Genomic DNA, 13,591 nt, shown 5'->3' on the forward strand with positions numbered 1-13,591 from the left:
CCTTGGTATGTATGCATATAATTTTTAATTTGAGACAGTGTCTCACTTGAGCTTGAACTCAAGAGCCTCTTGCCTCAGTTTCCTGAGTACTGGAATTACAGATGTGTGCCATTATGCTTAGTTTTATAAAATTTCTGAGATAGGGTCTCATGTAGCTTAGGCTGACTTTGAACTTGTTGTGTAGCCAAGGATCTTGAATTCCTGATCCTTCTCCCTCCATTTCCTAAGTATTGTGATTATAGTTGTACATCAGCAGGTCTGATTTAAATGTACATTTTGATGAATTTTTTTATAGCCATGTTCTACATAAGATACAGAACATGAAAGACTAAGATTTTATTTATAGGTAGTTATAATAATAGACAGTTGAGTATTTTTTTCATTTTTAAATATATTCACCTAAAGTTGGTGATGTCTTTCTAAAATTTGTTAGTGTTTTCTGGATCTGTAATGATATCATCCTGTATATTCTTGACATTAGTTATTTCTGTTTTAGCATTTTCCTTCATTAGATTGGCGGGACTTTGGTCTTTTTGGAAAAGGAAGTTAGCTTAGTTGATTCTGTTTTACAATTGTTATTAGTCTTAATATTTTTTATGTATATATGTATTGTTTTCTTCTCTAAAAGATATTTCAGAACAGTAGAGATTTTCTATGTATTAGATGGGGATTTTCTAATAATCTACAAAGTTTGCTGCGGTCTTCTTATTTCCAAAGTAGGTTTAGATAGCTCAGTGGCTTAGAGCTGTTCTTCCCAGAGGATTTAAGTTAAGTCTCAGCACCCATGTTAGCTTCCAGCTGCTTAGCTGAAGCTCCAGGGAATCTGACACCCTTTTTTGGCCTCCATACTATCAGCACACACACATGTAAGTAAAGATAAAATGTTAATTTTTTTGTTATTTTTAATTATATATATAATTTATGTGAGTACAGATTCCTGAAGAGGTCAGAGATAATGGTTCCTCTTGGGGCTAGAGTTCCAAGGAGTTGTGTCATCTGATGTAGGTACCTGAGACTCAAACTTGGGTCTTTTGGAAAAGTAGTGCATGCTCTTGCTCTTCACTACTGAGCCATTTCTCTAGCCCAATAAAATAAATCTTATTTAGAAATGAATTTGTTCATTTGACTAAAAATGGAGTTTTATTACAGCTGTACAGGTAGGACAGGTAGCCAGGTTCATAAGGGGAGAGGACATCAAGTCTAGAGACATCGATGTGCCGGCTACTGTGCTGTGTAAGGAACCATGAATGCTAGCTCTGAAGAATAATATGTATACACACTCAGGTACCCATCACTCAGTGTACCATCAGTGAAAGACAGTCATGCATGTCATTTCTCTTAAGGAAAGCCTTTTGAAACTAAGTCTGTTTTTATTGTACTCTGCTTCCATGGATATCACCTGTCCATCAAATATAATACCAGAAGGAAAACAAAATGAATGTTCACTAAAAATCATGTTTTGTAAATTAGTAGAAAGGCTGTCGTGAGGCTCCACCTTGTCACTTGTTAAAGAAGTATTATAAAAACAAGTTTGCAGATTCCTGGAAATGATTAGCCCTTTAAGAGAGCCCTTTACACGATTAGGTACGCTGTGTTAACGCTTTGTTAAATAGAGTGAATTCCTAAGTATTCCTGTTTTCTTTTCACTTTTTTCCCCGTATTTCTTGTGTGGTGTTTGCCTGCATGTATGTCTGTATGAGGTGTCAGATCTTTCACAACTAGAGTTACTAACAGTTGTGAGCTGCCCTGTGGATTCTGGGAATTGAACTTGGGTCCTCTGGAAAAGCAGTTGTTGCTCTTAATTGCTGAGCCACCTCTCCAGCCCACTCTTTTACCTTTTTTTAAACTTTAGCTTAATGACACCATTTTGTATTTCTATAAAGTTGCTTTTTGGTTAATACAATCATTTGTGTTAACGCAGTTGTAACTGTTAGAGATATTAGTGTTCCATAGTTTGTTTATTCTCTCTCTGTTCAATAGTAGTTCAGCTGCTTTGTTGTTTAAAAATTTCCCCCCAATTTTAAAAGCATGCATATAATCAGAATTATAATAATTCCAATAAAATAAAAGTAGATCAAATCTATTTCTTCTGTGATCAATGCCAGGCATCACATTCAAAATCAGTTCCGGTTTCTTCAAGGTGGAAAGAAGCTTCGCTGCAAGTTTCTGCAGAACCCAGTGAAGCTGCTGGTGGATCAGGTTGGTAGTCACGACATTTGTAAACCTGAATGACCCTTGGTTGATTCATCAGTTTCTGCAGGCCCCCTGTGCCCAGATTCTTTGCCTTTGTTGCTGTCCTTGTGGAGCTGCTGTCCTCTCCAGGTCTTACTATCTCCTACTTCTTTCGTAAGATTCTCTGCCCAAAGTTTGGTTATGAGTTTCAGTATATACTTTGATACCCTGGGGAGGAGGACCTCCGTTATTGGTGGACTAGGGGAGGGATGGCAGGGGGTGGGGGAGAAGGAGGAAAGATGGGACTGGGAGGAGATGAGGGAGGGCCCTAGAGCTGGGATACAAAGTGAATAAATTGTAATTGATAATAACAATAAATTTAAAAAATGCTGAATGATAAAGGTGGTGTGGTACATGCATTGTGTAAGGTGAAAAGGTGAGAGTCAGACTAGGTTTGGTTGATCATGGTTAGGGTTTATTTTTTTCTCCCCCTTTCCTTTTGCTATTTCTTTTACTTTGTGATAGGGGCTTTTACTTTGTGATAGGTGCACTGCTACTTTTTTTTTTTTTTTAAACATTTTCTTTATCTTTGCTTCAAATGAAAAGAATACTATTCTGTTTGAGCTAATAGACTCAAAGACTTAAATGAAAAATTTAACAATTGCTTTCAACATTTTGTTGTGGGAACTCTTGACTCTTTTGTACCTTCATTGGTGCTCATAAATTTAAGAATTATAAGGATGTGTATGACATGGTTGTCCTTTGTGTCATGTCTGTTTATGTTTAAAATGTAAATATATATTTAAATTATTTATTTATTTTTGTTTATATGTGTATGTGTGCACTGTGATTGCAGGCCATAGCATGCATGTGGAGGTCAGAGGGTTACTTTGTGGAGGTGTTTCTCTCCTTCCACATTCACATGGGTTCTGAGGATTGAACTCAGGTTGTCAGGCTTGTTTGGTAAGCACCCTAAGTCACTGAGCCATCTTGCCTGTCCTGAAATGATGATGATGATGGTGATGATTTTTGAGATAGAATCTTATTATGTAGCTCTGAACTCACTGTGGAGACCAGGCTGGCCTCTAAATCAGTGATCAATGTGCTTCTTCTTGCCAGGTCCTAGGATTAAAGATGTATGCCACCGTGATATCTGAAATTATATTTTAACCATGCAACGTAACGCTTATTTTATTGTAGAATGTATGACTCTCAACTCTTAAGTTACTTACTTTCCTATTTTGATTAAACAGATTTTTCCTAGTAGTAAATATACAAAATAAGATATTAATATTATTATCTTTTGGAGAGCATACTTCATCTGAAATGGGTTTTATATGTAAAGCAATATAATATTTCATGTTTGTTTTATCAGATATATTCATTTATTAATCATTCTCTTCTGAATTAGTCTTGTTATTGAATTTCAGTCAAATTTAATGCACTTATCAACTTTGACCTCATTTGTTTATTTTTAAACTATATCAACATAGTGTTACACTCTACATTTATGGTATGTATGATTAAAGCTAATATTTTCATTTATGTACCTGCAATTCACAAAATTTTTCTTTTTATTCAGTTCCCGGTAACTGTTAAAATTCTAACTAGAATGGGCTTTATATAGTAATTTTTTGAGAATCATCATTTATGTTTCTGTCCTCTACTCTATATGTATCTACAATATATATGTATATGTATGACTACTACAATATATATGTATATGCATGATATATATACATGTATACACACATGTAAATATATATTTATATATGTATAAATAAATGCTAAAGTTTGCTAGAGATGTAGAAGTTTAAAGGGCACAACCTAGCATTTTGCTGTACAGGCAGAACAGAGGCCCCATGGCCCACGTTATAGAGCAAGGGTTGAAGTTTTTCATCTGTGTTCTTACTGAGAGGATGTAGGTTCATTCCTTCCCTTGTAGTCTTGGTTCTGGGCTGCAGACCTCTCAGGTGCCAGGGATAAATGGGAGATGAAAGGAAGCCCAAGAGACCACATTGTGAATGTACCTTAAATCTTCAGTTTTCTAGGTAGTTTCCCTACTCTCTCAGGTTTATTGTTATTATTGTTATTGATTGATGGATGGTTTTTAATGAATTTAGTTGCATTAAGAGGGAAAAGCAGGGGAATGTCCTTTTGTTTAATTTTTTAAAGATTTATTTATTTATTATGTATATAGTGTTCCGCCTGCATGTACATCTGCATGCCAGAAAAGAGCACGTCTTCATATTTTAGCTGTGTACAAATTTAAATTTCAGGACTTTGGGCATAAATTTTGAAGTTTCTGTGTTTGAGGATTTCTGTCTTTCCATAACCTCAGATAGTATGGACCAAGCTCATTAATTTGGTAAATCAGAACTCTTAAAGTACTTAGGTATTTTAATCATAGGCCTTTGAGTCTAAACTTTATGAACTTCGTGTCTTCTGAACATTTTTAATTGTTATGGTTGTGTTTTAAAAGAACATTTGATTTAAATAGTGTTTTAAGCTACTGAGAACTATCATCATATAATATTTTCTTAGTGCAGGCTAATGGAGTTCATCACACAATTCTACCTACTGATGTTGTTTCTAAAAGTACACCGGACTCAAACAAAGTGTCAAGTGAAAAAACAAATGGTCGCCACAGTGCTCCTGATGATGACTTTTACTTATCTGTTGGCCCCCTTGAGGTTCTCTCGGATGCAAGAACATCTGTGTTGCAGAATGTTACTTCATCAGTTGGCCAAAAGAGAGCGAATTCTGTCTTAAATTCAGTAGATATGCAGTCTTCAAATACAGGCGTTTCTGTTAAAATCAGGAAAAGGTAATTTTTTATCTAAGTAGTAATAGTTATGTTTATTTTTTCCTTATACAACAAATGTTAATTTAGCTTTTTATGTAGATTTGAAACGAGGTTAAGGGAAAATGTGAGAAAAACCAATGCTTTTTGCTTAGCTTTAGTTTTTAGTTGGTAGTAAGGAAAACATTAAAATACTTTAGAGAAATTTTGAGATTAACTTTTTTATAGTCTATGAAAAACTGTTTTTTGTTTGTTTGTTTGTTTTTTGTGGCTTAGCAATTTAAGGCACAAGGTGTGCAAGTCTGGTATACCAGACTTCAATTTCTGGAAAACAAATAAAGTTTAAATGAGACATCTGACTCCACAAAATTGTCCTATAACTTCCATGTGTGTTTATCTTTATATATCGTATATTTTGTATATATCATTGTATATTGTTCATATTCTCTTCACCCCATTATCTTTAATTTCTTGAAAGAAACAGTTTATATTTCCTACATATTATTTGTGCTTAGGGTGAGTATTAAGAATCTTTCTAGAACAGCAAAGTGTTATTGAGTTATAAACATCATTCCATTTCTTGGAGTTTTCCTTTTTGCTGTTAGGATCCTAAAAATAGGTTTTAAGATTCTTTGTAATTTGGAGACCTTTGTAATGACCATAATTTACCTTATAGGAAAATTTGGCTTACCTTTTTAACCTTTCAGGCTAACCTTTGACGATAAAGTTGTTTTGGACAAAGCAGAAATAGAGAACGATGTGGCAAAAGTAGAGGATAAAATATCAGAAGGCCAAGAAGGGACATCATCAGAAATATCTCAGAAAAGAGACTCTTTGAACTATGAAACTCAACCACAATCTAAGAAGAGTTTTTCTAAGTTGTATTTAGAAACTGTCAAGAGGAAGAGTGAATCCAGGTAAAGTTATTATGAAACTGTCCTTTTGGACATTTCTTCTGTCTCTAGTAAAACTATATCTGGTGGTTCCTAATGTTATTTAATATAGAATATCTTTAAATTTTTTATTGAAATGTAAAATTTTTATTAATGTTTCTACAATGTGTTTTAATCATTTGTACTACTCAGTTGATCTCCATTTATACAACACCCCAAACTCTTCCTAGATCCACACTCTCTCTTCCCTTCCCTTGCAGCTTTGTGGCCTCCCTTTTTCTTAACACCTGTCAAGTCACTTTTGTGCTGCTCATATATTCTTGGATTTGTGATCTTCCACAGCATGGTTGAGTTACTAGGGCTACATTCTTAAAGAAAACCAATCTTCCTATGCCAGCAGCTGTCAGTTGTGAGTAGCTTGTTGGTTAGGGGTGGGACTTTGTGTCTACCATGGCTGGCATGAGTTTGCACAGGTCTTAGGTATACTGTCAAAACCACTATGAGTTTTATACGTACAGCTGCCCTGTTATAAAAGACACTGTTTCTTTGTAGGTCATCTACACCTCTCCCCCACAGTGATGCCTCCATCATTTGATCACTTGAGAGGAGGGGATGTGATACAGAGATTCCAGTTAGGACCAGACACTCCACAGTCTTTAATTCTCTGTATTTGGACCAGTTGTAGGTCTCTCTCGTTCTCTCTCTCTTTTTTTTTCTGCTACAAATACTAGCTTCTCTGATGAAGGTTGAAAGATGTATTAATGCATGGGCATAATGAAAATCCAGTAGGACTCAGTTTAATACTGTGTCCATTTAGAGAATAAGAATAGCAGGTTGTCCCCTGGAGCCATGACTTGTGTAGCCACAGGTTTTTGACCCCAGGTATGGGTTTCATCTTGTAGAGTGGAAACTAAATCCAATAAGAAAGCAGTTGGTTACTTTATGATACTCATGTCATGACTGTACCAGTGAGCCTGTCTTGAGGCCAGTCATTATTGTAACTCACAGGATTCACAGGTAGCTAAGATTGCTGATTACTGTTCTCTTCTGGTAGTGTCCATATTCCAGGACTAAGAAAGCTAGCCAATAGGGATGAAGCTTCCAGTAAGTAATAGCTTGATATCTCACATTTTATGACTCGTATATATGGTGTCTTCAGCAGCAGGTCTTAATGTTTAACTTCTGAAGGATACCCAATAGCATTGACAGTAGTCTGTAATGCTTGGGAGTCTAGGAACTAAGTGGCCAACAGCTGCAAAAAGAAGCAACCCATTCTTGCCACTTAGAGGCATTGTTGCCCTCTTATAAGGTAACTCTAAATCTCATAATTTGACTCTCTCTCTCTCTTTCTCTCTCTCTCTTTCTCTCTCTCTCTCTCTGTGTGTGTGTGATATCCCTTGAATATATAAAAATCTCATACTGAACAGTTAGTTCTGAGTTGTAAGAGGATTTATTTTTATATCTGTCTTTTATGCCTTTGCCCACAAGTTCAACAAAATACACAGAAATGCTACTATTTCAGTTTTCTTAATGGCTGAATATCAAATTGTTCAGGTATACCACCTTATCATTACACATTTATCAGTTGGTTGACATCTAGGATGTTTCCATTTCTTAGCTATTATGAATTGCACAATTTCACCTGAAGTGGCACAGTATGATGTTGTGCCTCTTAATCATGACATCAGTTCTGAAAACTAACAAAGTAGAACCTCAGTCCTGTGCCATTACTCCTGGCTATGATACAGTACGTCATTGAATATGGATGAGTAGGTGTCTCTATAATAGGGTAAAGAGTCCATTGGATATATACTTGAATGGTATGGTTGAGTCACTTTGTAGATCTGTTTCTAACTTAGAGTCACCACCCTGATTCCTGTAGTGGCTATTCTAATTTGTACTTCGCTACGAGTGAATGAGTGTCCTCACTTTCTCACGTTCATGCCAATATTCAATTTCTTTCTATATCTTAGTCATCTGTTCAGCAAAAGATGAAATCTCAGAGTTTTAATATGTGTATCTCTGATGGCTAAAGATGTCCTAAAATAAAATTTAATGTGTTCTACCAACTTAGAACTTGATTTACTGAATAATTTGCATATAAGGAATCTTAGGCCTGGTGACACCTAAAATTAACGGCAGCTAGAGTTGAGAACTACTGCTTACTCTGTTGGAATACATCAGATGCCTTTTTCTCTTCCCAGTATTTATTTCTTCCATTCTACTATTGCTTCTATTGTGAATAAAAATAAGTTGTTTTTCTTAAAAGGTTAAAAGAGGAATGAATGTATATACTAGCTTTAGAGTCTGGAAATTAATTCTTTTATTTTTGCATATCTCATTGCATTGTATGGTTTGCTTAAGACTGGTATAGAAAACAGCAGTGAAAAATGAGTCTGTCTAATCCTTTGAATAATTACATTTTACCTTTCCAACTAATTGGACAAAGTGCTAGTTAATCCTATTGTACTAGTCTTACTTTTTCACTGTGTCACTATAAATGCTGTGAATTTTGTTCTAGTTAGGGTTTCTTCTGCCCTGTTAAAGACCATGATTAAAAGAAACATGAGGAGGAAAGTGTTTCTTTTAGCTTACAATTCTCATGTCACACTCCTGGCACCAAGGGAAGTTAGGACTGGAACTCATGGCAGGACCCTGGAGGCAAGAACTGGAACAGAGGCCATGAAGAAGTGCTGCTTATTGGGTTGCTTCCTATTGCTTGCTCAGCGTGCTTCTTAGACCATCAAGGACTAACTGTCTAGGGGTGGCACTGCTCACATCAATCACTTACTAGGCCCACCCACATAAATCACTAAGAAAATTGCCCACAGGCTTGCCTACAGACCAGTCTTATGGAGTCATTTTTCTCAGTTTTGGTTCCCTGTTCTCTCTCAAACAACACTAGCTTGTGTCAAGTTGACAACCAAACCAAAAGAAAACAAAACATAAAAAAAAAACCTCAAAAATCAATCAGAACCAAAACCCTTTGAGACATAAACACATAACTTTTAAGCCACAACCTTTTTTGTTCATTTGATCCCAAGATGCTGTTAATATCTGTATTTTTCATATAACATACATTTGAAACTGTAAAACTCCACAGTCTTACATATTTAAAGTCAGTATTTGAAGAAACTATCATTTATTTATTACAGTTTTTTCACTTTGTATCCCCGCTGTGACCCTCTCCCTCTTCTCCCAATCCCTTCCTCTTCTCCTGCTATGCCCTTTCCCTAGTCCACTGATAGGTGAGGTCTTCCTCACCTTCTGTTTCACCCTAGCCCATCAGGTCTCATCAGGACTGGCTACATTGTCTTCCTCTGTGGCCTAGCAAGGCTGCACCTCCAGGGGGAGGTGATCAGAGAGCCTGCCACTGAGTTCATGCCCCTTACTAGGGAAAGTCCCTGCTTCCCTTACTAGGACCTCCACTTGGAGACTGAGTCTATGAGCTCCATCTGACCTGGGGTTTTAGGTCCTCTCCATGCATTGTCCTTGGTTGGGGTATCAGTCGCTGCAGGGACCCCAGGGCCCTGTTTTTTTTTTTTTTTTTTTTTTTCTGTTCTTTTGGAGCTCCTATTTCCTCCAGGTCTTTTCTATCTCCCCCTTCTTTTCTTTCATAAGATTCCCTGCACTCTGCCCAAAGTTTGGCTATGAGTCTCAGCCTCTGCTTTGATTCCTTGATTAGTAGAGTCTTTCAGAGGCCATCTGTGCCAGGCTCCTGTCTTGTTACCTGTCTTCTTCTCCTTCTGATGTCTATTGCATTTGCCCTTCTGAATGAGGATTGAGGATCAAAACATTAAAACAAAAGTCTGTGTCAAAGTTCAAAGCCTCTCCTAAAAATACAAGTGGTCCCTATAATATTCAGTCTTTTAAAATCTAGGCTTTTAAAGTCTTTTAACTATGGGTGCCTGTATTTTTGTAGTTGTTGTTGTTGTTTGTTTTTAAGAAAAGTTAAATACTTTAAAATTCCAAAAGAGAAGAACCAGGGCAAAGTCACAAATGAAACCAAAACAAAGTCCAAATATTGTGCAGTTCAGTGTCAAACTTCTGGGAATCACAATCTCCTAGGCCCCAAAATAGCTTGTCATAGCATACATTGCACATCTCATAGGCTCGGGTTGCCTCTACTGTATAGGTGTTGCTGTTTTTGATTGTCATCTCATGCTGCTATCATCTTCAAAATGCTGGAGTCTTCACTGCATTGAACTGTACCTTCACCAGTAGCCTCACCTGAGCCATCTTCAGGGACTCTAACCCTGTCACGTGATGCTAAGTTTCAACTTTTCTCCATGAAGCTTTTATGTTTTTGATACCAGTTACACTTAGGACACTCTTACACAAGTTTGGCTGCTAGCACAAGATATAACCTGATCACCTTTGGAACACAGCTTCTGTGTATTGACTCTGAGGAAACACTTTCCAGAAGGTTTTGCCTCAGTGATGGTAATCTCAGCCACAGCTTATTCTTCACCCCCAGTTTATCAGTATAGGTTGTCCCAGCAAAGCAAAAGTTTCACTTTAATGTTGTTAGTTATTGATTCTTTAGCTCCAGCTGACCAGAACCACAAATTCTTAATTCAAATTTCAAATGTTCCCAAAAGAATCTATAAGGGACTCTCACAACTTTCTTCAGAAATTTTTACAAGTTAGGTCCCTATCTTTTGCATTGCTCTCAACATTATCTTTCAAGGCCCCACAGAAGAGCCTACTGAACTCTAAGCACTCAGTGGCTTTGCAAGTCTAAAGGTCAAACGATAACACAAATCCCACAATCATGTGGTCAGGCATGTCACAGTAACATTCCATGACCTGTTATCAATCTCTTGTTTTAGGTAGGGTTTCTTTTTTTTTTTTTTTTTAATATTTTTTTATTTATTATGTACACAATGTTGTGCCTGCATGTACACCTGCATGACAGAAGAGGCCACCAGATCTCGTAGATGGTTGTGAGCCACCATGTATTTTCTGGGAACTGAACTCAGGACCTGAAGGAGCAGTCAGTGCTCTTAACCTCTGAGCCATCTCTCCAGCCCTTAGGTAGGGTTTCTATTGCGGGGTAAAATACCATGCCGAAGAGCAACTTGGGGAGGAAAGGGTTTATTTCAGTTTCCATTCACCAAAGTTTGGCTATAGTCCGTCATAAAGGGAATCGAGACAGTAACCAGAGCAGAGGCCATGGAGGAGTGCTGCTTATTATTAGCTTATTCCATGATGGCTTGCTCAGCTTGCTTCTTAGACCATCTAGAACCACCTGCCTCGTTGTGGCACTGCTTACAATGGGATGGACCCTCCCATATCAATCACTTATTAAGGAAATGCTCCACTGGCTTGCCAGTCTTATAGAGGCATTTTCTCATTTGTGTTTCCTTATTGGATAACAGTAGATGTGCCAAGTTGACAAGCAAAAACAAAACAACAACCACAAAAAAAACACCATAAAATAAACAAACAAAAATCAGCCAGGGTAATCACTAAATGTGAATTGCGTAAGACATACAAATTTGTGTTTTTTTTGAGTATTTTAGCAAATATTTCCAGATTATAAACTGATTAGAGTTAAAACTGTCATTTTGTAACTCTTGAGTATATGCATGTATAATAGTGCTTCTTTAGTAAAATTAATTTAGGGTTAGAGATATGGGGAAAAAGAGCTACACAGGATAGTATTATTTAACCTCATGAAAATAGATCGTGTGGCATTATCTGCTTTGTAATAAGAATCATCTTTTCTTGTTTTTATAGCTTGATCTTTCTTGTGCCTGTGGTACATTAGTCAGTTCTGAACCATTGTTATAATATCGAACTATGAAAATAAGCATAAGATTTGGAACTTAAGATCAAATTTTGTAATTTATTTTTTTCCAAGACAGGGTTTCCTTGTGTAACCATGGTTGTCCTGGACTCACTTTGTAAACCAGGCTGGCCTTGAATTCACAGACATCTGTCTGCCTCTGCTTCCTTCAGTGCTGGGATTAAAGATGTACACCACCATGCTTGGTTCAAATTCTGTATATTACAGTTCATTTATATGAATAATTATACATTTCTTTCATTTGACATCTGTCCATTTGCTATTATGAGTAGAGTTCTGTCAGATATAAAAAATGATAAGAAACCATTCAAGATCAGTTGTGTTATTGTTCTAAAATATTAGATATGGTGGTTTATATTTAATTTTGTTATGTTTTAAATCTGAAGATATGCAGGCATCTGTATAAAAAGTTTAATCAAACATATAGATATGGGATGATTTCCTATTGTAAGCAAATACATTTGGGTTATAAATGTACAGTTGTGAATTTCAAGATTTTAGTGTGTGTGTTTATTGAAGGGCATTAGAGTGGATGCCCAGCTTTAAAGTTCTCTGCTCTTAGTAGTATAATTGAGGGAAGGTTAAGAGAAAATTGAGGAGACATGAGAACTGCTCTTTTAAAAAAACAGATAAAGATTTTATTTCCTGTATGGAATACTTTATTCACTAAACAAAGATGAAACTTCAGTTACTTTAGCTATTAAAATTATGTTTTATTTCAGTTTCATTGTTAGGCATGCATCAGCAGTTCCACCTCTCTCATTTCCTCCAAGTGACATGAAATTATTAGAAGATGAATTCATTATTGATGAGACAGAAAGAAGTTTTCAAAGTAAACCTTGGGTGATGATACCAAGGAAAGGCAGACATCTGAAAAGCCAAGTGCAGTCTCCTGAAAACATGTCAACTCCTCAAAATAAGAAGTCAAGCGAGAAACCTCATAGCATGTCAGCTGAGACTTTGATAAATGACACACAGTCTCATAAGGCTCCCCCAGTGGAGAAATGTCAGCTTTCTGTTGAAGAAAGCCTGGGAACTAGTTGTTCAAATGAGTTGGAAAATGATCGTAGGTCTACAGAAAAGAAAATGCATTCTGAGAATGCCAAAAAAACATCTCGAAGGAAAAGGACTATAAAACAGAAGCAGAGAAGAGTATCTACATCTACGGTAGTTGAAGAGCAGCTTAATATGGGACAAGGTATAAATGAAAGTAGGAATATGTCAAATATTGGCCAAGAAAAGTTACAAGGAAATTCAAAAAGAAATATGGAAGCCTGTGAAGAGGTGAGGAATGAGCCTATTCCCAAGAAACATGTGCCACCTGACGGTAAGTATTTATATTAATTCAGAGTATGAGTATTCTTGCATCATTTTATCGTGGTTAGTATTCTTTCACTTTGGGAGGTCGGCAAACTAAAGCTGCCCACAAAGATTTGCAGGCCTTGGGGTTCTTTTTGGGAACCTTTGTGGGTATAGTTCATTGCAGACTCACTTGATTTTTCTTTTTAAATTCCTAATGCATAAACATTGTTATAAATTACCACACATTTAGTAGATTAAACAACCTTTTTTTTTTTTTTTAATCTTATATAGTTTTTTTTTAGGTCAGAAAGTTTACAGAAATTTACAACTGAAATAAAGATTTTTTAGGTATTTGTGTATCTCTGTTCCTTCTGGTGTGTCTATGAGAAGTCTGCTCCTTGCTTTTATCTGTCCTTTTCAGCTACCAATATTCTTAGACCGATGATCCTTCCCCATCATCAAAACTAATAGTGCCTAGTTTCTTCTGTCACTGGTTTCTTGCTGCTTCTGCTGTCATTCCAATTTCCGTCTGATCACAAGTTTTAAGGATATATGGATTGAAACAGTAGGGTTAATCTAAAGTAACCTCATTTCAATGTTTATAATTTA

At 36.3% G+C, this 13,591-nt stretch overlaps 1 protein-coding gene and 1 pseudogene across 1 annotated transcript in view; one reads left to right on the plus strand and one right to left on the minus strand.

Moving 5' to 3' along the window:
* Cenpc (centromere protein C) overlaps nt 1-13,591 on the plus strand; it is a 58,650-nt gene that overhangs the window by 13,605 nt on the left and 31,454 nt on the right. Inside the window, exons 5-8 of the mRNA XM_055629312.1 lie at nt 2,106-2,199; nt 4,717-4,999; nt 5,683-5,892; nt 12,403-13,007. Coding sequence (XP_055485287.1) covers nt 2,106-2,199; nt 4,717-4,999; nt 5,683-5,892; nt 12,403-13,007 — 1,192 coding nt within the window. The remainder of the gene's footprint in view (nt 1-2,105; nt 2,200-4,716; nt 5,000-5,682; nt 5,893-12,402; nt 13,008-13,591) is intronic.
* Nucleotides 7,258-7,378, minus strand: LOC129692941 (small nucleolar RNA SNORA40; annotated as a pseudogene).

The sequence above is a fragment of the Psammomys obesus genome, unplaced genomic scaffold (genome assembly GCF_907164565.1).
Source record: "Psammomys obesus unplaced genomic scaffold, mPsaObe1.curated_primary_1811, whole genome shotgun sequence".
Classification (NCBI taxonomy): Eukaryota; Metazoa; Chordata; class Mammalia; order Rodentia; family Muridae; genus Psammomys; species Psammomys obesus.